The sequence below is a fragment of the Oncorhynchus clarkii genome, unplaced genomic scaffold (assembly GCF_045791955.1).
Source record: "Oncorhynchus clarkii lewisi isolate Uvic-CL-2024 unplaced genomic scaffold, UVic_Ocla_1.0 unplaced_contig_2260_pilon_pilon, whole genome shotgun sequence".
Classification (NCBI taxonomy): Eukaryota; Metazoa; Chordata; class Actinopteri; order Salmoniformes; family Salmonidae; genus Oncorhynchus; species Oncorhynchus clarkii.
Genome location: NW_027258378.1, coordinates 52,501 through 75,181, shown reverse-complemented (window position 1 = coordinate 75,181; position 22,681 = coordinate 52,501). Strand labels below are relative to the sequence as shown.

The following is a 22,681-nucleotide window of genomic DNA, read 5'->3' as shown; positions in this document are numbered from 1 at the left end:
ATGATATAGGATTCTATATATAGGATTCTGGTTTTGGTACAAAGAGGGCTTATTCATCTGCTAACATCTGTGTTCCTAACATTTGTGTTCCTAACCTAACATCTGTGCTCCTAACATCTGTGTTCCTAACCTAACATCTGTGTTCCTAACATCTGTGTTCCTAACCTAACATCTGTGTTCCTAACTTAACATCCGTGTTCCTAACCTAACATCTGTGTTCCTAACATCTGTGTTCCTAACATCTGTTTTCCTAACCTAACATCTGTGTTCCTAACATCTGTGTTCCTAACATTTGTGTTCCTAACCTAACATCTGTTTTCCTAACATCTGTGTTCCTAACATCTGTGTTCCTAACCTAACATCTGTTTTCCTAACATTGTGTTCCTAACCTAACATCTGTTTTCCTAACATCTGTGTTCCTAACATCTGTGTTCCTAACCTAACATCTGTGTTCCTAACCTAACATCTGTTTTCCTAACATCTGTGTTCCTAACCTAACATCTGTGTTCCTAACATCTGTGTTCCTAACCTAACATCTGTTCTCCTAACATCTGTTTTCCTAACATCTGTTTTCCTAACCTAACATCTGTGTTCCTAACCTAACATTTGTTTTCCTAACATCTGTGTTCCTAACATCTGTGTTCCTAACCTAACATCTGTATTCCTAACATCTGTGTTCCTAACCTAACATCTGTGTTCCTAACTTAACATCTGTGTTCCTAATATTTGTGTTCCTAATATCTGTGTTCCTAGCATCTGTGTTCCTAACATCAGTGTTCCTAACAGCTGGGTTCCTAAAATCAGTGTTCCTAACATCTGTGTTCCAACATCTGGGTTCCTAATATCATCGTTCCTAACATCTGTGTTCCTAACATCTGTGTTCCTAACATCTGAGTTCCTAACATCTGAGTTCCTAACATCTGCGTTCCAACATCTGTGTTCCTAACATCTGCGTTCCTAACATTTGTGTCCCTAACATCTGCATTCCTAACATCTGTGATGACATGACATTTGTATTTTAGGGAGGTCCTCCTCTACTTGTTATGCCATGTCATCCCACAATGCCTCAGCACAGGCCTTCACTCGCAGAGTAAGTATTGTTTAATACTCTGTAGAAGACATACAAACAGTAGGGTAGTACATTTAATTATCTTCTTAAACTCTGGCAAAAGCTTAATGTATAGGCGATGTGAATTCCCAATTTATGATGATGTGAACAGTTCTTATAGAAATGTATGGCTTACACTGCTGCCTTAGGAGATGTTACTAAAGATGTGAGGTCAGGAATGAGGGATGCTGAGGATGACGATAATGATGATGATCATGATGGTACGACACTGAATGATACAATGGTGCAGCTAGGTATGACTGCATCAGTGAGCCAAGATGTCAAGTCTCCAGCCAGGGTGTTAGGCTTAAGAGGAAACAACCGACACTCAGAGATAATATTTATTCAGTGCTCACAGCAGGGCTACGTACAGCAGTGCAGCAGCTTTTCAAACACTGGGTGATTGGATGTCTGTCTGTCCACGTACTGTAATCACTGCAGTGGCAGCTTCTTTCAGTGTGAAGGTCAGGCTACAAGGCAATCAGCACTGGTGCAGGCTAGGAAGAAGGTGGCACTTGGATGTGCACACACACACACGCACGCACACACAAGCACGCACGCACGCATGCACGCACGCACGCACACACACACACACACACACACACACACACACACACACACGCACACACACATATCCTACTTCAGCCAAGACAAGTCAGTCTGTCTCTTCCTCTTTGCAGGGGTGTATTTTTCCTCTGGAGCTGACATTCAAACTGAGCAGGGCCTGTGTCCTCCGATTAAGGTCGGAGAGGATAGTTTCCCAGGTCAGAGTTCAAATTACTGGGAACAAAACAACCATTTAAAAAATGAATTAAAAATATCCATGTCAACAAGTATCCCTGATGTACTGTAACCTACCAACAGGTTTTTATATCATGTCCCAGTTTCACATTGCTGAGCTGGCCAGAAGAGGAACTGTTCAAAAGGGGCCTGGATCAACCTCTCAGCATGTTGCCTACAAAATAGGGCCAGCATTCAACTTCAGAATTAACACAAGGTAAATAGCACTGATCCAGTGGGCGGCTAGCGCTGTAGATGTAATGGATTATTATTTTAGAATGATTATTCTTTATTTATTCAGGGAAAACCCATTGAGACCATGGTCTGAATCCCAAGGGTGCCCTGATCACAGCAATACAACAACCAATACAATGTCAAACAAAACAATCAATCCCGAGCGGCCCCAGAACATCTAATTGTAAACAAGCTTTGTAAACAAACAGGGAGTAATGAATTGATCTACGGGACTTCAATGAGAACCAGCCAACCTTTTGATACAGGATGCAGTTGTGAGTATTAAAACTGTCACCTGTGATAAAGTGAAGGGCTCTATGGTAGACAGCATCCTAAGGGTTAAAAGTAGTTAGTGGCTGCTTGTTGTATTCTGGGTATTGTGTCACCATAGTTAAGAACTGTCAGGAAAGTTGACTGTACAATCTGTTTCCTGCTGTTTAGGGAGAGGCAAGATCATTTCTTTTAAAAATAAGCCCACTTTAAATCTTAGCTTTTTAACAAGTTTATTTTAACTAGGCAAGTCAGTTAAGAACAAATTCTCATTTTAAATGACAGCCTAGGTACAGTGGGTTAACTGCCTTGTTCAGGGGCAGAACAACAGATTTTTACCTTGTCAGATCGGGGATTCAAAATTGCAACCTTTCAGTTACTAGTCCAATGCTCTAACCACTAGGCTACCTGCCACAGTATGTTTTTTAAACGATAAATCCTTGTCAATCCAAAAGCCCAGATATTCATAGGCAGGAACCTGATCAATGGGAGAACCATTCAATTAATAAATATGTAGTCCATTGGAGAAAAAAAGTGTGAGAATTAGAGAAAAACATATATTTAGTGTTGCCCACATTAAGTCCACCTTTAAAAAAACCAGGGCATTCTGTAAGGCAACAAAGTCAGATTGCAGCTCTAACAACACCTGGTCAACAGTTGGGGCAATGGCATACATAACAGGATCATCTGCATACAGATGAATATTACAAGTTGGAACAAATAGACCAATATTATGTATAGAAATAGTGAAGAGAACAGATCTCAGTACCGACCCCTGTGGTACACCTTTCCTAATATCCAGGAACCTAGACTTGACACCATCACAAATCACACACTGTACCCTGTCTGACAGATCATTCTCAAACCACTTGCAAGAAGCCTGATTCAGGCCTATTTCAGTCAACCTTTGAATGAGAGTGTGATGGTCAACAGTGTCAAAGTCCTTGGAAAGCTCTATAAATAAGGCAGCACAATGATTTTTATGATCCAAGCAACTTAACACTTTATCTAAAAGGAGCGTAGCGGCTGAAACGGTGTTACTGTATGACCAGGTCTAAAACTCAATTCACATTAAGAGTAGAACGAGAAGTTCTTAACTGACAGTTGGTCAGGGATTCTAAAAGTTTGGAAAAGCAAGATCATTTGGAGATTGGACGGTAGTTATCTAAGTCAGAAGGATCTCCTCCTTTTGGTAGGGGGAGGACATGTGCCACTTTCCAGATCTTAGGGATAACACCAGAAACAATAGTCAAATTAAATATATACTGTAGGTTAACGGTTCTGCAATATTTGTCCAGAGAGCTGCAGTTTTGGTGAACACTGCCATCTACCGGTCATGTTTGGTACTGCCCCTGTCCATGGTGCTGAATCTGGATAACTCACAGCACATTGCAAATCAAATCAAATCAAATTTTATTTGTCACATACACATGGTTAGCAGATGTTAATGCGAGTGTAGCGAAATGCTTGTGCTTCTAGTTCCGACAATGCAGTAATAACCAACAAGTAATCTAACTAACAATTCCAAAACTACTGTCTTGTACACAGTGTGAGGGGATAAAGAATATGTACATAAGGATATATGAATGAGTGATGGTACAGAGCAGCATAGTCAAGATACAGTAGATGGTATCGAGTACAGTATATACATATGAGATGAGTATGTAAACAAAGTGGCATAGTTAAAGTGGCTAGTGATACATGTATTACATAAGGATACAGTCGATGATATAGAGTACAGTATATACGTATGCATATGAGATGAATAATGTAGGGTAAGTAACATTATATAAGGTAGCATTGTTTAAAGTGGCTAGTGATATATTTACATCATTTCCCATCAATTCCCATTATTAAAGTGGCTGGAGTTGAGTCGGTGTCAGTGTGTTGGCAGCAGCCACTCAATGTTAGTGGTGGCTGTTTAACAGTCTGATGGCCTTGAGATAGAAGCTGTTTTTCAGTCTCTCGGTCCCAGCTTTGATGCACCTGTACTGACCTCGCCTTCTGGATGATAGCGGGGTGAACAGGCAGTGGCTCGGGTGGTTGATGTCCTTGATGATCTTTATGGCCTTCCTGTGACATCGGGTGGTGTAGGTGTCCTGGAGGGCAGGTAGTTTGCCCCCGGTGATGCGTTGTGCAGACCTCACTACCCTCTGGAGAGCCTTACGGTTGAGGGCGGAGCAGTTGCCGTACCAGGCGGTGATACAGCCCGCCAGGATGCTCTCGATTGTGCATCTGTAGAAGTTTGTGAGTGCTTTTGGTGACAAGCCAAATTTCTTCAGCCTCCTGAGGTTGAAGAATCTTATCTAGAGCAACTAACAAGAGCAATTAGGGTTAAGTGCCTTGCTCAAGGGCACATCGACAGATGTTTCACCCAGTTGGCTCGAACCAGCAACCTTTCAGTTACTGGCCCAAAGCTCTTAACCGCTGGGCTACCTCCCGCGCTAATAGGCCACATGAAGGGCCACTGCTCACTTTAGGAGAATTATACATTGTTTTAGCCATAGCATCACTTGTGTATAATTTAACTACAATTATATACGCTTTTTTTGTAAATTACTCTGGACTTGATGTGTAAAGCATGTAGATGAAGAGACAACTAGGCCTTAACATTTAGGCCTATTATGCATGGCGATGTTTGCCTACTTATCAAAGGCTAATATGTACAAGATAGGTGACTATTTCTCTCCCATGTTTCAGATCAGCGTATCCCCTTGGACTACCGGTTGAATTTGCGTTTGTGACCGTTTTACGAATGAACGGCAGTACCGTAACCAAGAACTGGAATATTTGGCAAATGCTAGATTTGAACGGCGAAGAGCAGCTTGCCGTTAGACTGAACGGAGAATCGCTCTCTCTTGAATTCACCTTCACAACATTGAATAAAACACGAGAGACGGCCGTTTTCCCTTTCCTACCGTTCCTCTTCAACTCTCAATGGCACAATATCTTACTGAAAGTCAGCAAGCGTTCTGTAACTCTGTTCGTGGATTGCATTATGGTGGACTCTCAGAACACACCCCAGAGAGGTATAGTCAACCTGGATGGATACACGTTGATTGGAAAGCTGAAGGATAACCCCGTTTTAGCAGTGCCAGTAAGTTAATTGTTTTGTAAACTTGTGCTTAACCTCATTTCATAAGGCTAGTCCTATGGCAAGTACAAGAGGTTTGGGACTTTAAGGCACAATAGTGACTGCGCTTGTTAAGTAACTCCTAGTTTTTCGGCATACACTCTAGCCTACACTCTCCTACATACACTCTAGCCTACACTCTCCTACATACACTCTAGCCTACACTCTCCAAATACACTCTAGCCTACACTCTCCAAATACACTCTAGCCTACATTGGAGAGTTTTACTGTAAATGACCTACACCGAGAGTGCATTTTTAGCTGAATGCGGCCTATGTGGAATGCGTGGCGCTCCGCCATGTCAATTTCTACAAATAAGTGGGAATTGTAACACAGAGGTTCTAGTCCAGAATAGGACCTGGCTGTGTCTAGGGAAGACCAGGCAACGTTTCTATGATGGCAGCGCAATATTATAGGGAGATGTTTGTAATATAGTCCCAAAACTAAATCACAGAGTAAAAGTCCGCGTAATATCGCGCTTAATTGCCCTTTGATAATAATTGTCCAAGTGGTTTGGGATGTCTTTAAAAATATATATTTATCATCAGGCAGGTTCACTCTATTCGTGGTCACAGTAAAGAGATATTAATAACATTACAATCAGTAGTTATCTTACTGCTAGGGTCAAATTAGTATGATTAGTTGAGAATCAAGCATGTAATGTGATGTGAGGACTAGGCCTACATGATGATTTAGCCGATTGAGGATTGGTGACGATACCTAATGATTTAACTATCACTATTTTGCCAATTATAATATATATAGGTTGTGAATGTGACTTATGTCCGAGTGATTATTATTATTGTATTTATTTTTCAGTTTGAGCTCCAATCGATGCACATTGATTGTGATGTGGGGCGACCACAGACCTGCAATGACCTACCAGCCAGGACGTCGGTAAGAACCATTGACTAAACAGACTGCAACCACGTTCAAATTATCAAATTTAATTATCAAAATAGCCAGTACAGAGGCTGGTATTATCTAGTCCAGGCAACCATTGTAAATAAACAACATGAAAGATGAACAATTAAATCACAAGCCAATAAATCACAAGCCATTTAAATCGCCCGCAATTATTTTCCATTTGCCCTCTGCACCCATAATAAACCCTCCCAGTCTGTTCGGGCGCAGTCCGTGAATTCTGCCAATCACTTTCAAAACTAAGCAGGTCATGAATATGCATAAGGCTTTGATGCCTATGGTACCTCTGGCGGTTCAGTTGGTAGAAACGGATTCAGTTGGGTGACTTTTTTTGTCGGGGTCCGTCAACCCAACTCATCCAAGAAAAAGGAAAACATTTTTACCCGTTCTTGCTGTCCGGGAGAGGGAAGAGCAGGAGAGACCATGGCTCACGGGCAACTTTTTTGGGTACTTTTGGTGCAGATTGTCCTTATTTGCTCCACACAAGTAAGTCCTTCTCTGTGTACCTCTGTTTTCAGGTTGACGAAATAGTACTTCAGGTGAGTGTATCTACATTATGTTATTCTCATGGATTTATTGTTGTGGAATCAACTAGCAGAATGTCCAGATTCTAGTTGGTCTAGTGATGCAAGATAATTTGTTCTATAAGAAATACTGAAACAAATCAAAGGATGATCATTTCATTTTTGTAGCTGGGTGACTGTGACTGAGCATACAGTATTTATTTACATCATGTACTCACTGGGTACGCACTGGTTGAATCAACGCTGTTTCCACATCATTTCAATGAAATGACGTTGGAACCTAAATGTAATAGATGTTGAATTGATGTCTGCCCAGTGGGTAGCTACTATCACATGGATTCAACCCATTTCTCAGAACAAAGGGTATTTGCTTCAGTTGTGTTGGTGTCTTATGTTTGCTTTGCTGTGGCAGTTGTGCACCTGTTGTTCCTTGAATTAATTATTATTGGCTAAGCCTAACGGAGACTTCTCCTTCATTTTCAGACATACAGTATGTCCCACCCATACATGTTCATTATGTATAGCAATAATATCCATAGCTGATTGCATTGTTTGACCGTCTCTTTGTCCAGAGGGCCTCGGGCCCCGTCGGCCCTCCAGGACCCGCAGGTGTCCCAGGAATTGATGGTGTCGCTGTAAGTTCTCTCCTCGATTAACTTGAATTATCTTCCAAACGATAAAGAGCATTATCACCACTCATGTTCATAATTATGCGATTATGTGATTTGAATGGTGGGCGAGCACAACCCTTTTTCACAAACATAACCAGCTGCATACTGAAGAGTTGGAATTAGACCAATTATGTATAAACACATATGTATACATTTGTGAATATATATAGATATATGTTTATATATTTATCTATACATTTCAGAAGTGGGCCTTTTTCTATTTCAGGGTGGGAGGGGAGACGACGGAGAGGATGGTCCTGCTGTAATTATACACCTTTTATTTTATTTTGATTGTTAACACAATACTATGTCATTATCATCTAGTCATTCTGATGTATTTGACTGTCAGCATGTTGTTGTTGTTCTGCTTTCTATTGTGGTTGTGTTGTTAGGGTCCTGATGGAGATGCAGGCAAACTAGGCTCAGCCGGGTTGCCAGGTGTGCCCGGGGCTGATGTGAGTATCCTGTTTCAAATCATTCATCCTTTTTGCCTTCAATTTCCTGTTTGTCGTCATTGGCGCCTTTTTTGTCATCTTTGATGATAACTAGTCATGATGACTGTCATACTCAGGTTATAGCAGCAGTACAGTAGCTAGGGGGTGGAACTTCTCAATATGTGCACCTTCTACCCTTACAATGATTATCTTGCTTCATCAAGTGGTAATGACCACTTCTTTACCTAAGAGAGGCGCCAATCAATCAACCAGGGTGTCTGTAGAGATGCCTCTAGCACTGAGATGCAGTGCCTCAGATCGCTGAACCAGGATGTCTGTAGTGATGCCTCTAGCACTGAGATGCAGTGCCTCAGATCGCTGAACCAGGGAGTCTGTAGAGATGCCTCTAGCACTGAGATGCAGTGCCTCAGCCCGCTGAACCAGGGTGTCTGTAGTGATGCCCTCTAACACTGAGATGCAGTGCCTCAGACCGCTGAACCAGGGAGTCTGTAGTGATGCCTCTAGCACTGAGATGCAGTGCCTCAGACCGCTGAACCAGGGTGTCTGTAGAGATGCCTCTAGCACTGAGATGCAGTGCCTCAGTCCGCTGAACCAGGGTGTCTGTAGAGATGCCTCTAGCACTGAGATGCAGTGCCTCAGACCGCTGAACCAGGGAGTCTGTAGAGATGCCTCTAGCACTGAGATGCAGTGCCTCAGACCGCTGAACCAGGGAGTCTGTAGTGATGCCTCTAGCACTGAGATGCAGTGCCTCAGACCGCTGAACCAGGGAGTCTGTAGAGATGCCTCTAGTACTGAGATGCAGTGCCTCAGACCGCTGAACCAGGGTGTCTGTAGAGATGCCTCTAGCACTGAGATGCAGTGCCTCAGACCGCTGAACCAGGGAGTCTGTAGAGATGCCTCTAGCACTGAGATGCAGTGCCTCAGACCACTGAACCAGGGTGTCTGTAGTGATGCCTCTAGTACTGAGATGCAGTGCCTCAGACCCCTGAACCAGGGAGTCTGTAGTGATGCCCTCTAACACTGAGATGCAGTGCCTCAGACCGCTGAACCAGGGAGTCTGTAGAGATGCCTCTAGCACTGAGATGCAGTGTCTCAGACCGCTGTGCCACTCGGGAGCAAAGAAAAGGCTAAGAATCTGACAGTTTCCTTTGTAACACAACAGTCTCTTTGTTCAGGCAGAGAGAAGGAAGGCCTGCCCTTAATTAACTGTAGCTTCCATCCAAATTGGAGGGAGAAAAGAGGGTTAGGAAAACACTCGTAGGATATTAGTTTGTACTGATATCCTAAAGCATACTGTTAAGTGTACATGATCCATGTATCACTTTGTACGCAGTTTGCATTTCAGTCACACTTCTGCTGTAGGTTCACAAAGTGACTGTAGTAGGTTTATAGAGGGTGAACAAAGGCATACGGATGAGATATCAAACATTAGGAACACCTTCCTAATATGGAGTTCCCCTCTTTTGCCAGTACTGCCTCAATTTGTCAGGGCATGGACTCTACAAGATGTCCAAAGCATTCCACAGGGTTGACTCCAATGCTTCCCACAGTTGTGTCAAGTTGGCTGGATGTCCTTTGGGTGGTGGACCATTCTTGATACACACAGGAAACTGTTGAGAGTGAAAAACGCAGCAGCGTTGCAGTTCTTGACACAAACCGGTGCACCTGGCACCTACTACCAGACCCACTAATATACCCACTACCACACCTACTACCAGACCCTGTTCAGAGGCACTTCAATGTTTTGTCTTGCCCATTCACCCTCTGAATGACACACATTCACAATCCATGTCTCAATGTCTCAAGGCTTAAAAATCCTTCTTTAACCTGTCTCCTCCCCTTCATCTACACTGATTGAAGTGGACTTAACAAGTGACATCAATAAAGGATTGTATCTTTCACCTGGATTCACCTGGTCAGTCTATATAATGGAAAGAGCAGCTGTTCTTAATGTTTTTATACTCAGTGTACATGGATATTGTTGTTTTTGTCCAGAAAATGATTGCTGTGAAGTGTTTTTTATTATTTTGGCAATATTTTCTCTCACGCCCATAAATCCTTAGTGAAACAGTACCCAGCAGTGTTTGTGCTGTGGGTGTCTCCAGTCCCAGTTGGATTCTCAGGCTGCTGTGGAATGGTACCTGTCAATGGGGCTTGTTTGAGTTGGACCAGAGGAATGTGGGTTAGGGTTAACCACTCTCCCAGTAACTGTCTCAGAGAGATGTCTCAGATGCTCTGTAGTGTCCTGACCGTGGTGTCTGTGGAGATAATTCCTATTCCAGACTAGATGCCATCATCTATTCAAACTAAACATGATCTATCTTAAATCAATATAATCCAAGGAAGCATTTGTTGAAACTATTTTGAAAATGCCAACATAAGTCAGAGAATGGAAAAGAGGATGTATTTCAGAGCTTTGCCATTCTGTCAAGTTGTGCTGAAAAGTACTGGATACACGTTTCTGCTAATGCACAGTATTTACAGATTCATTAATTGTGGGTGGGGCATCGTTTAGTCCTGCCCACGTACACACGCCTACTTCTGAGCTCCTCCCACTCCATTAGCTGTGTGACATACGCAACTTTTTTGTGACATCATGTACATATACAGCTGGAATTATTATGAGATTAGGAAGACTTAAAGCACACCTTAAAGTTGGTAAAGTTGCAAAAACATTTCTTAGAGAAAGGTACTTTGTTATGATCGCTTATGAAAAGGTAACTCTTATGGTTTTCTAGCGTACAGCTGATCTCCTACTGACGTTGGACAACATTACTGTCTTTGTTGTGATGGATTAGTGAAGCCTGGTCTCTCTCTCCTCTCTTCCTGTCTCTGCAGGGTTTGACTGGTCCTACTGGAGACGAAGGTCCCGATGGTCCCCTTGGACAGAAAGTGAGTAACTAATCACTAATGAGCCCTTTAATGTTTCTGCTTCATAGACTCTCAGACAGTCTGGTCCCAGGTGTGTTGGTGCTGTCTTGTCAATTCCTTTGGTCATTGTCACACCAGACAGTACAATCAGATCTGGGACCAGGGTAACTCTCAGCCGGGTGACTGCGCCAAGCTGCTGACCGTCCATTCGCTCACTGTGTTGGCAGGCAAGACAGCAGGAATTACAATTACAACGCGTAAAGCAATTCCTCATGACAAATGAGCTTTAATCCCTGATCCCTGATCCCTCCCTGCCAGAGTTCTGGGTAATCTCCGTGGGGAACCAGGCCCAAGCATCATAGTCGTGTTCATTAGGAAAAGCAAGGAAAACATTTTTAAAACGTTTTGCAACGGAGAACAAAATTAGAGTTTCTTATTGGACGTGTTCACTAAGTCCCTCCCAATTTGTGTTCTTCATTTTGGTGCATAATGAACAGGACCCAAGCCTTGGGGGAACATTTGCTGGGCCAAGTGCACCCTGCATGGCTCAGGTTCTCAGTCACAGGATTAAACTGAAAGAATGTTAATTCAGTCTGTGAAGTCTCTAGTTAAGTAATTACTCAGACGGCTTCATTTGTCTGAGAAGGAAATTGTCCAGTATATTTGGTGGAAGTGGCAAAAGGATACGGCGGAGGATCCTGTTGGTCTGTGTTTCTGATGAGATGAAAGGATACGGAGTAGGATCCTGTTGGTCTGTGTTTCTGATGAGATGAAAGGATACGGAGTAGGATACTGTTGGTCTGTGCTTCTGATGAGATGAAAGCATGTCTTTATGGAGAAATACTTTTGATGTTTTACACATACATAGTTTGTTGAGTCTCTAGTTAATGATTTTACTCAGATGGCTTAATTTGTCTAAGAAGGAAAATAAATTGTGGAGAATATTACAGCACAGGAACCAAACACCGGCAAAATGTAGTTGGTGTCTGTTTGGTGTGTGTTTGGTGTGTGTTTAGTGTGTGCTTGGTGTGTGTTTGGTGTGTGTTTGGTGTGTGTATGGTGTGTGTTTGGTGTATGTTTGGTGTGTGTTTAGTGTGTGTTTGGTGTGTGTATGGTGTGTGTTTGGTGTGTGTTTGGTGTATGTTTGTTGTGTGTTTGGTGTGTGTTTAGTGTGTGTTTGGTGTATGTTTGGTGTGTGTTTGGTGTGTGTTTAGTGTGTGTTTGTTGTATGTTTGGTGTGTGTTTGGTGTGTGTTTAGTGTGTGTTTGGTGTGTGTTTGTTGTGTGTTTAGTGGATGTTTGGTGTATGTTTGGTGTGTGTTTGTTGTGTGTTTAGTGGATGTCTGGTGTGTGTTTGGTGTGTGTTTGTTGTGTGTTTAGTGGATGTTTAGTGTGTGTTTGTTGTGTGTTTAGTGTGTGTTTGATGTATGTTTAGTGGATGTTTGGTGTATGTTTGGTGTGTGTTTGTTGTGTGTTTAGTGGATGTCTGGTGTGTGTTTGGTGTGTGTTTGTTGTGTGTTTAGTGGATGTTTGGTGTGTGTTTGTTGTGTGTTTAGTGTGTGTTTGATGTATGTTTGGTGTGTGTTTGGTGTGTGTTTGTTGTGTGTTTAGTGTATGTTTGGTGTGTGTTTGGTGTGTGTTTGGTGTGTGTTTAGTGTGTGTTTTGTGTGTGTTTGGTGTGTGTTTGTTGTGTGTTTAGTGTATGTTTGGTGTGTGTTTGTTGTGTGTTTAGTGGATTTTTGGTGTGTGTTTGGTGTGTGTTTGTTGTGTGTTTAGTGGATGTTTGGTGTATGTTTGGTGTGTGTTTGCTGTGTGTTTGGTGTGTGTTTAGTGTGTGTTTGATGTATGTTTGGTGTGTTTGCTGTGTGTTTGCTGTATGTTTGGTGTGTGTTTGTTGTGTGTTTGTTGTGTGTTTAGTGTATGTTTGTTGTGTGTTTGCTGTGTGTTTGCTGTGTGTTTAGTGTATGTTTGGTGTGTGTTTGTTGTGTGTTTAGTGTGTGTTTGATGTATGTTTGGTGTGTTTGCTGTGTGTTTGCTGTATGTTTGGTGTGTGTTTGGTGTGTGTTTGACAATGTCTAAGGATTTGGAACAGTCGCTAGACTATTACAGTATAAGAATACAAGTCATGTGAATATATGCAACAGAGGCTTTTATCCAAAGCATGTTAGATGTTTAGTATGTGTCTGTGGTCCTGGTGGAAATAGGAAAGGATACTGAAGTCTGTTTGTGTGTACATGACAAGCTAGAAACATGTCTTCATGGAGAAAATACTTGTATGGCTTCTACATGCATAGTTTGCTTTGGGTGCTGGATGGGGGATGATTAACAGTATATATTAGATATTCTCTTTACTGTTGTCTCATGTTCACTGTGTTTTCAAACTGACATGCTATTTTACTTTGTTTCAGGGTGAACCCGGGAAACCAGGACCTCGTGGACTAGCTGTGAGTTACATTATTCTCTATGAACCACTCATTCATTAGTGGAATCAGTCCACACTGAAGACTCAGAGGGCCCAGCTATAGAGCATTCAGCTTTCTCACATCACATGAAACGTAGCTTCTAAGGCTTATTAATGAAGCCTTCATAGAGCCTTCATAGAGCCTGCATAGAGCCTATAAAGATGCTGTAGTATCTTATGTCATTGACTCGTCTGGTGCTTCTGTTTTCCTCCATAGGGCGTTGGAGATGATGGACCACCTGTAAGTATTTTACAGTATTATTAATTAAACATTCACACATGACACATGTATTACATCTTTATAGGACAGTATCTAGCAAAATGTCTGATAACGTTCACATTAGCCATGGTAAGATACCTTTGATGCATTGGGAAGACATATTGTTGAAAAACTTTCAAAACTATGAAAAATGCAACAACAAAAAAAAGTATATGATAAATTAGTACAAGTCATAATTTTCAGTGAATTAATACGTGTTTCTCTGAACAGGGACCCCCGGGGCCAGGAGGACTTCCAGGTGATTTGGGCAAAGGTGGACCCCCTGTGAGTATCAGTTACAGACCCTCATAACCTAACGATCCTCATCAACTAACGATCCTCATCACCTAACGATCAGCAGCTAATGGGGATCCTTAATAAATACAAATACCTAAACGATTCTCATGACCTAACGATCCTCATGACCTAACGATCCTCATGACCTAACGATCCTCATGACCTAACGATCCTCATCACCTAACAATCCTCTTGACTTAACGATCCCCATGAACTAACGATCCTCATGACCTAACGATCCTCATCACCTCACAATCCTCTTGACTTAACGATCCCCATGAACTAACGATCCTCATGACCTAACGATCCTCATCACCTAACAATCCTCTTGACTTAACGATCCCCATGAACTAACTATCTTCATGACCTAACGATCCTCATCACCTCACACTCCTCATCACCTAATGATCCTCATCACCTAACGATCCACAGGACATATAGATCCTCATAGATCCTCTGTCCACATAGTGATTCCCTATGTGGACAGAGCATGAATTGGGCCGGAACAGACCGATGCTTTTCTCCTGCCTGATTTCTGTCAGGTGAAAATAAACAGTACTGGACCCTAAAATCCTGAATACCAGCTCCTATTTCAGTCCACTTCAAGCACTGCATGTAGATAGTTTGGGAGCTGGCGTCATAGGGCCAAATATGGCTGATTGGATGTACAGCATAAGAGGCTGCTGAGGGGAGGATGCCTCATAATAACGGCTGGAACGGAGCGAAAGGAATGGCATCAAACGCCTGGAAACCATGGAAACCACGTGTTTGATGTATTTGATACCATTCCACTAATTCCGCTCCAGCTCGTCCTCCCCAATTAAGGTGCCACCAACTTCCTGTGATGTACAGTACCTCCTCTGTCAGGAACGTCAATCAAAAGGTGAATGAAAATGGACCATACCTGTTTGTTTGATCTGCTTTCTATGTCCGTTACCACAGGGTGCTATGGGAGTGAGAGGACCAACAGGACCTGGTGGATCAGTAGGGCCGAGAGTGAGTAGTACATCTGTGGATCAGTAGAGCCGAGAGTGAGTAGCACATCTGTGGATCAGTAGGGCCTAGAGTGAGTAGTACATCTGTGGATCAGCCGGGCCGAGAGTGAGTAGTACATCTGTGGATCAGCAGGGCCTAGAGTGAGTAGTACATCTGTGGATCAGTAGGGGCTAGAGTGAGTAGTACATCTGTGGATCAGTAGGGGCTAGAGTGAGTAGTACATCTGTGGATCAGCAGGGCCTAGAGTGAGTAGTACATCTGTGGATCAGCAGGGCCTAGAGTGAGTAGTACATCTGTGAATCAGTAGGGCCTAGAGTGAGTAGTACATCTGTGGATCAGTAGGGCCAAGAGTGAGTAGTACATCTGTGGATCAGCAGGGCCTAGAGTGAGTAGTACATCTGTGGATCAGCCGGGCCTAGAGTGAGTAGTACATCTGTGGATCAGTAGGGCCTAGAGTGAGTAGTACATCTGTGGATCAGCAGGGCCTAGAGTGAGTATTACATCTGTGGATCACTGTCACTGTGTTACGTCCCTAGTTGATGATACGTTGACAAGCACATCCAGAGAATGTCGTGAGCTGTTTGTGTGTCACGTTGAACAGTCATCTACTCTTCCTAATCAACTGATTAACAATTCTCAAAATGATGTGTTTTTCAGGGTGCAGCAGGGATGCAGGATTTGAGTGCCGAGCTGGTAAGACTTTGTTCGTTCAAGTTCACACAACTCAGTGCCTGGCATTACACGTATGAGTGATAATCTGACCCTGTTGATTTATCCTGCTGCTGTCTAGTGCCCTGGTGCCTGTCCACCTGGGACACCTGGTCATCCCGGCCTCCCTGGCATGAAGGTGAGTCAGGGGTCAGGGGCCAAGGAGAGTGCATGCCCTTACTAGTGTATCATATGAAGTTATTTAATGGATAAACGTTCTTAGTGGTATGCTCGGAAGGGCATTGGAACATAGCCAGTGGTGCATTGATAGCTTGGTCTCATAAGTTGTCATATATTGTGCTAATGGTAACCATAGCTGCTTCAACCTACAGCCTCACAGAAGTCATTGGTTTAAATCTATTCTATTGTCTTCACAGTTAGTATAATGATAGTCTAACGGTGATATGTGATAGAGATTGGGGAGGGTGTTTAAGCTTCATGTTCCTCTGTTTTCTAGGGTCACAAAGGAGTAAAAGGGGAAGGAGGAGAGCCTGGGAAACAAGGGCACAAGGTAAGGGCTTACCTTTTAGACACATTCAGAGAACTGAACAAAAACCTACACGGCATTAAAATGACTTGGTCCAGAACTAGGTTTAGTCTGTTTCTTGGAAAACCAGACCAGATGTTTCCGTGACATAGAATAAGCTTGGAGCTTTGTAGCTCCTCTGGTCTCATTGCTTCATGTGATGCGTCATGAGATCAGCTTTACATCTATCTACCTGCTATAGGATCTCTACCTGCTATAGGATCTTTACATGCTATAGGATCTCTACCTGCTATAGGATCTCTACCTGCTATAGGATCTCTACCTGCTATAGGATCTCTACCTGCTATAGGATCGCTACCTGCTATAGGATCTCTACCTGCTATAGGATCTCTACATGCTATAGGATTTCTACATGCTATAGGATCTCTACCTGCTATAGGATCTCTACATGCTATAGGATCTCTACCTGCTATAGGATCTCTACCTGCTATAGGATCTCTACCTGCTATAGGATCTCTACCTGCTATAGGATCTCTACCTGCTATAGTATCTCTACATGCTATAGGATTTCTACATGCTATAGGATCTCTGCACAACATAAACCTCACACTTTTTCATATGTTTGCCTCATTGCATTTAGAAAGGCTGTGAGTGATATGTTGCCTGAAAGTAATATATTTCCATGGCTATAGGATCTCTATCTGCTATAGGATCTCTGCACAACATAAACCTCACACTTTTTCATATTTTTGCCTCATTGCATTTAGAAAGGTTGTGAGTGATATGTTGCCTGAAAGTAATCTATTTCCATGGTTGCGTCCCCAATGACATCTCATTCCCTACATAGTGCTCTACTTATGAACACAGCCCTATGGGCCCTGGTCAAAAGTAGAGCACTTTATAGGGATTAGGGTGTGATTTGGGACGCAACCCATGTTAGTGATGCAGGGGTTATGGTTGATGTGGAATGCCATGCTAACACAGCCACACTCAGCCCTGTAATGGTTCCATACATCCATATATAAGGAAATAAGTTCAGTTCTATACCCAAGTCACTTCATCACCTAGTGGCCTATAACTCCATTCACTGTCTGTCTGTCTGGATTCAAGACTCCATGTATCCATATGGGCTGTAAATGACTTTCTCCATGTATAGAATTCAGCCTTGCTTAGTGGCTCTATTGAAGGGTGTCTGGTGTAGAACATGCAGGCTTTTCACTCACAAGTCAAAGTGTGTAGTCTCTGACAGCTGACAGCACACACACCTTTGGCAATGTGATCAGCGATACAGTCAATTTCATTGAAACGCGTGTCATGTATCTGAGTCAACGAGGCTGTAGGAACATTGATTTAAAGTCCATGGGAGTTGATTTGCGGCCATTAAAGTTGTTTTGAAACAGCTTACATTTGAAATCCATCTTTCGATCCTCCTATAAATGTACCTACTTATGTTTTAATGTCTCTGTCATACGCAGCTGTTCATCTTACTGATGTCTGCATGTTCACCTCTCTCTCTCTAGGGTGAAGAGGGTGACCAGGGAACCACAGGGGACCTCGGATCCCAGGGCCCAACGGTTTGATACTCTCATTAACCTACCTTTAACAGATAATATAACAGACTGTCTGTAGTGATAATATAACAGACTGTCTGTAGTGATAATATAACAGACTGTCTGTAATGATAATATAACAGACTGTCTGTAGTGATAATATAACAGACTGTCTGTAGTGATAATATAACAGACTGTCTGTAGTGATAATATAACAGACTGTCTGTAGTGATATTATAACAGACTGTCTGTAGTGATAATATAACAGACTGTCTGTAGTGATAATATAACAGACTGTCTGTAGTGATAATATAACAGACTGTCTGTAGTGATAATATAACAGACTGTCTGTAGTGATAATATAACAGACTGTCTGTAGTGATAATATAACAGACTGTCTGTAGTGATAATATAACAGACTGTCTGTAGTGATAATATAACAGACCGTCTGTAGCGATAATATAACAGACTGTCTGTAGCGATAATATAACAGACTGTCTGTAGTGATAATATAACAGACTGTCTGTAGTGATAATATAACAGACTGTCTGTAGTGATAATATAACATACTGTCTGTAGTGATAATATAACAGACTGTCTATGGTGATAATATAACAGACAGTAGTGATAATATAACAGACTGTCTGTAGTGATAATATAACAGACTGTCTGTAGTGATAATATAACAGACTGTCTGTAGTGATAATATAACAGACTGTCTGTAGTGATAATATAACAGACTGTCTGTAGTGATAATATAACAGACTGTCTATGGTGATAATATAACAGACAGTCTGTAGTGATAATAGAACAGACTGTCTGTAGTGATAATATAACAGACAGTAGTGATAATATAACAGACTGTCTGTAGTGATAATATAACAGACAGTAGTGATAATATAACAGACTGTCTGTAGTGATAATAGAACAGACTGTCTGTAGTGATAATATAACAGACTGTCTGTAGTGATAATATAACAGACTTTCTGTAGTGATAATAGAACAGACTGTCTGTAGTGATAATATAACAGACTGTCTGTAGTGATAATAGAACAGACTGTCTGTAGTGATAATATAACAGACTGTCTGTAGTGATAATAGAACAGACTGTCTGTAGTGATAATAGAACAGACTGTAGTGATAATAGAACAGACTGTCTGTAGTGATAATATAACATACTGTCTGTAGTGATAATATAACAGACTGTCTATGGTGATAATATAACAGACAGTAGTGATAATATAACAGACTGTCTGTAGTGATAATATAACAGACTGTCTGTAGTGATAATATAACAGACTGTCTGTAGTGATAATAGAACAGACTGTCTGTAGTGATAATATAACAGACAGTAGTGATAATATAACAGACTGTCTGTAGTGATAATATAACAGACAGTAGTGATAATATAACAGACTGTCTGTAGTGATAATAGAACAGACTGTCTGTAGTGATAATATAACAGACTGTCTGTAGTGATAATAGAACAGACTGTCTGTAGTGATAATATGACAGACTGTCTGTAGTGATAATATAACAGACTGTCTGTAGTGATAATATAACAGACTGTAGTGATAATAGAACAGACAGTAGTGATAATAGAACAGACTGTCTATGGTGACAGTTAGTGACAGTTTGTCTTTCTGCTGTTGTGTGATTCCAGGGTCCTCAGGGAATCAGAGGCTCCACTGGAATGATGGGGCCCAAAGGTGGACTGGTAAGAGTCCCTCTTTGAAGTTAATTGTATTTCAATCCTCTCTGTCATCTTAATGCTAATATACCCCTGGTGTTGTGACAGGGAGCACGAGGACATGATGGAGATCCAGGTCCCCAGGGTGTTGAAGGAGCCACTGTAAGTATTCTCCCATAATCCCCTTCTCCTGTTCATTATGATTTCACTAATGTTAGACCTCTGGAAAGGTGAGTGTTTCAGGAATACGGCACTGTGTTGTGTTCTCAATGAAGGACCTGATTAAACATCTGTAAAAAGGTTTTGTCTTACAATATGTTGATGCTGTCTCTTGTTAGGGTGACCAAGGCCAGAGGGGCGTGATGGGCGAGTCTGGTCCTAAAGGTGATGAGGTGGGTATCAGAGTAAAAAATACAAAGGGTTCTGAACAAAATTGATTTTTGTCTTTAGTCACTGTCTGGGGTGGTGGTGATGGTGTAATGCTGATGCCCTGATTGGTTCCTTATCCTATTGTGTTGTTATCTAGGGATCTCAAGGTGGAAGAGGAATCACAGGTCTTCCTGGGCCCAAGGGGAAGGGTGTAAGTATTACTGTGACTATTGTATCACAGCTTAAACAATCAGTCTTGGCGGTGCAAATGTAAGCATATCCTGTCTGTTGTGTATTCATAGACTCTTAGAATCGTTTAAGCCACAGAACCATTCATAGAACCATAGAACCTTCTTGGAACATTAACACTTGTCATGGAGTAATTGTGGTGGTTCTTTTTTCATGTCTAGGGTTTGTCAGGAGTAGATGGCCGTGAAGGTATTCCTGGATTGCCAGGTGGAAAGGTATGGACAGGATCGACTGTAAGATGTTTAGATGCATCGTTCTAGTTTTGCTGTGCCCTCTCATAGGTCTACAGTGATTCTTTTCTGCAGCGATTTCTATTGGCTTGGCAATGGAGATCACAGCATTCTGAAAAGTCCACTATAAAATGGGATTCATACTGTTTGAACGGAGGTCAGCAGGAGTTGTCAAATCAAGTTAGGATTACAACTGTGATGTCAAAAGTTCATCTTAACTCACATAACTCTCTTTCTCCACAGGGCACCATTGGCAAGGCTGGGTCTCCAGGGGAGGTGGGGCTTCAGGGACTTCCTGTAAGTATGACCTTTGACCTCACACTAACAGGTGTTCTGATTGGTTGTGCCTGTGTAATCCTCCTCAGCCTCCCATATTCTAATCCTGATGTGAAATAACATAATAATAATAATAACATGAGATAATTGTTTCTGATTGACAACCTTTTGTTTTACAAACATTTGAGATTTTCATGTTTTCAACAACATCTTTGAAATAGATAACAAATGCATGAGTGGTTTGGTCAGATGTATTCTAGGTATTTACATGATAATTCTTGTTACTGTAGATTGATTTTGATTGACAATGTTGTGTTTCCTCTCTAGGGATTACCTGGTTCTCCTGGCTCTAAAGGAACTGGTGGAGAGAAGGTAGGCATCATAGAGAACCTATTAAAATAGTATTCTAATTCCTAATTCACCCACAATGCACCACTTACATCAATTAATCTACAGCCAATGGGCATTAATTACTCTGTGCCATAAACTCAATCCTTTTGACAAATAGAGCTAATCTATGTCACTGAGGAGCTGCAGCTGGATAAGAGCATGGGTACTGACCTATAGTGAGGGAAAAAGGATTTGATCCCCTGCTGATTTTGTACGTTTGCCCACTGACAAAGAAATTGTCGGTCTTTAATTTTAATGGTAGGTTTATTTGAACAGTGAGAGACAGAATAACAATAAAAAATCCAGAAAAACGCATGTCAGAAATGTTATAAATTGATTTGCATTTTAATGAGGGAAATAATTATTTGACCCCTCCAAAACATGACTTGGTACTTGGTGGCAAAACCCTTGTTGGCAATCACAGAGGTCATACGTTTCTTGTAGTTGGACACCAGGTTTGCACACATCTCAGGGGCGAGTTTGTCCCACTCCTCTTTGCAGATCTTCTCCAAGTCATTAAGGTTTCGAGGCTGACGTTTGGCAACTCGAACCTTCAGCTCCCTCCACAGATTTTCTATGGGATTAAGGTCTGGAGACTGGCTAGGCCACTCCAGGACCTTAATGTGCTTCTTCTTGAGCCACTCCTTTGTTGCCTTGGCCTTGTGTTTTGGGTCATTGTCATGCTGGAATACCCATCCACGACCCATTTTCAATGCACTGGCTGAGGGAAGGAGGTTCTAACCCAAGATTTGACGGTACATGGCCCCGTCCATCGTCCCTTTGATGTGGTGAAGTTGTCCTGTCCCCTTAGCAGAAAAACACCCCCAAAGCATAATATTTCCACCTCCATGTTTGACGGTGGGGATGGTATTCTTGGGGTCATAGGCAGAATTCCTCTTCCTCAAAACACGGCGAGTTGAGTTGATGGCAAAGAGCTCCATTTTGGTGTCATCTGACCACAACACTTTCACCCAGTTGTCATCTGAATCATTCAGATGTTCATTGGCAAACTTCAGACGGGCATGTATATGTGCTTTCTTGAGCAGGGGGACCTTGCGGGCGCTGCAGGATTTCAGTCCTTCACGGCGTAGTGTGTTGCCAATTGTTTTCTTGGGGACTATGGTCCCAGCTGCCTTGAGATCATTGACAATATCCTCCCGTGTAGTTCTGGGCTGATTCCTCACCGTTCTCATGATCATTGCAACTCCACGAGGTGAGATCTTACATGGAGCACCAGGCCGAGGGAGATTGAGAGTTATTTTGTGTTTCTTCCATTTGCGAATAATCGCACCAACTGTTGTCACCTTCTCACCAAGCTGCTTGGCGAGGGTCTTGTAGCCCATTCCAGCCTTGTGTAGGTCTGCAATCTTGTCCCTGACATCCTTAGAGAGCTCTTTGGTCTTGGCCATGGTGGAGAGTTTGGAATCTGATTGATTGATTGCTTCTGTGGACAGGTGTCTTTTATGCAGGTAACAAAATGAGATTAGGAGCACTCCCTTTAAGAGTGCGCTCCTAATCTCAGCTCGTTACCTGTATAAAAGACACCTGGGAGACATAAATCTTTCTGATTGAGAGGGGGTCAAATACTTATTTCCCTCATTAAAATGCAAATCAATTTATAACATTTTTGACGTGTTTTTCTGGATTTTTTTGTTGTTATTCTGTCTCTCACTGTTCAAATAAACCTACCATTACAATTATAGACTGCAAATGTACAAAATCAGCTGGGGATCAAATACTTTTTTCCCTC

The 22,681-nt window shown here is 42.1% G+C and overlaps 1 protein-coding gene across 1 annotated transcript in view; it reads left to right on the top strand.

The window, feature by feature from the left end:
- Window positions 1-1,235: 1,235 nt before the first annotated feature.
- Window positions 1,236-22,681, top strand: part of LOC139396827 (collagen alpha-1(IX) chain-like) — a 42,860-nt gene continuing 21,414 nt past the window's right edge. The window contains exons 1-22 of the mRNA XM_071143744.1: window positions 1,236-1,329; window positions 1,789-1,872; window positions 1,973-2,105; window positions 5,093-5,489; window positions 6,345-6,422; window positions 8,037-8,099; window positions 10,938-10,991; window positions 13,378-13,413; window positions 13,648-13,671; window positions 13,921-13,974; window positions 14,929-14,982; window positions 15,640-15,675; window positions 15,773-15,829; window positions 16,148-16,201; window positions 17,698-17,751; window positions 19,391-19,444; window positions 19,526-19,579; window positions 19,756-19,809; window positions 19,944-19,997; window positions 20,197-20,250; window positions 20,509-20,562; window positions 20,869-20,913. Of these exons, the coding sequence (XP_070999845.1) occupies window positions 1,236-1,329; window positions 1,789-1,872; window positions 1,973-2,105; window positions 5,093-5,489; window positions 6,345-6,422; window positions 8,037-8,099; window positions 10,938-10,991; window positions 13,378-13,413; window positions 13,648-13,671; window positions 13,921-13,974; window positions 14,929-14,982; window positions 15,640-15,675; window positions 15,773-15,829; window positions 16,148-16,201; window positions 17,698-17,751; window positions 19,391-19,444; window positions 19,526-19,579; window positions 19,756-19,809; window positions 19,944-19,997; window positions 20,197-20,250; window positions 20,509-20,562; window positions 20,869-20,913 (1,641 nt within the window). The remainder of the gene's footprint in view (window positions 1,330-1,788; window positions 1,873-1,972; window positions 2,106-5,092; window positions 5,490-6,344; window positions 6,423-8,036; window positions 8,100-10,937; window positions 10,992-13,377; window positions 13,414-13,647; window positions 13,672-13,920; window positions 13,975-14,928; window positions 14,983-15,639; window positions 15,676-15,772; window positions 15,830-16,147; window positions 16,202-17,697; window positions 17,752-19,390; window positions 19,445-19,525; window positions 19,580-19,755; window positions 19,810-19,943; window positions 19,998-20,196; window positions 20,251-20,508; window positions 20,563-20,868; window positions 20,914-22,681) is intronic.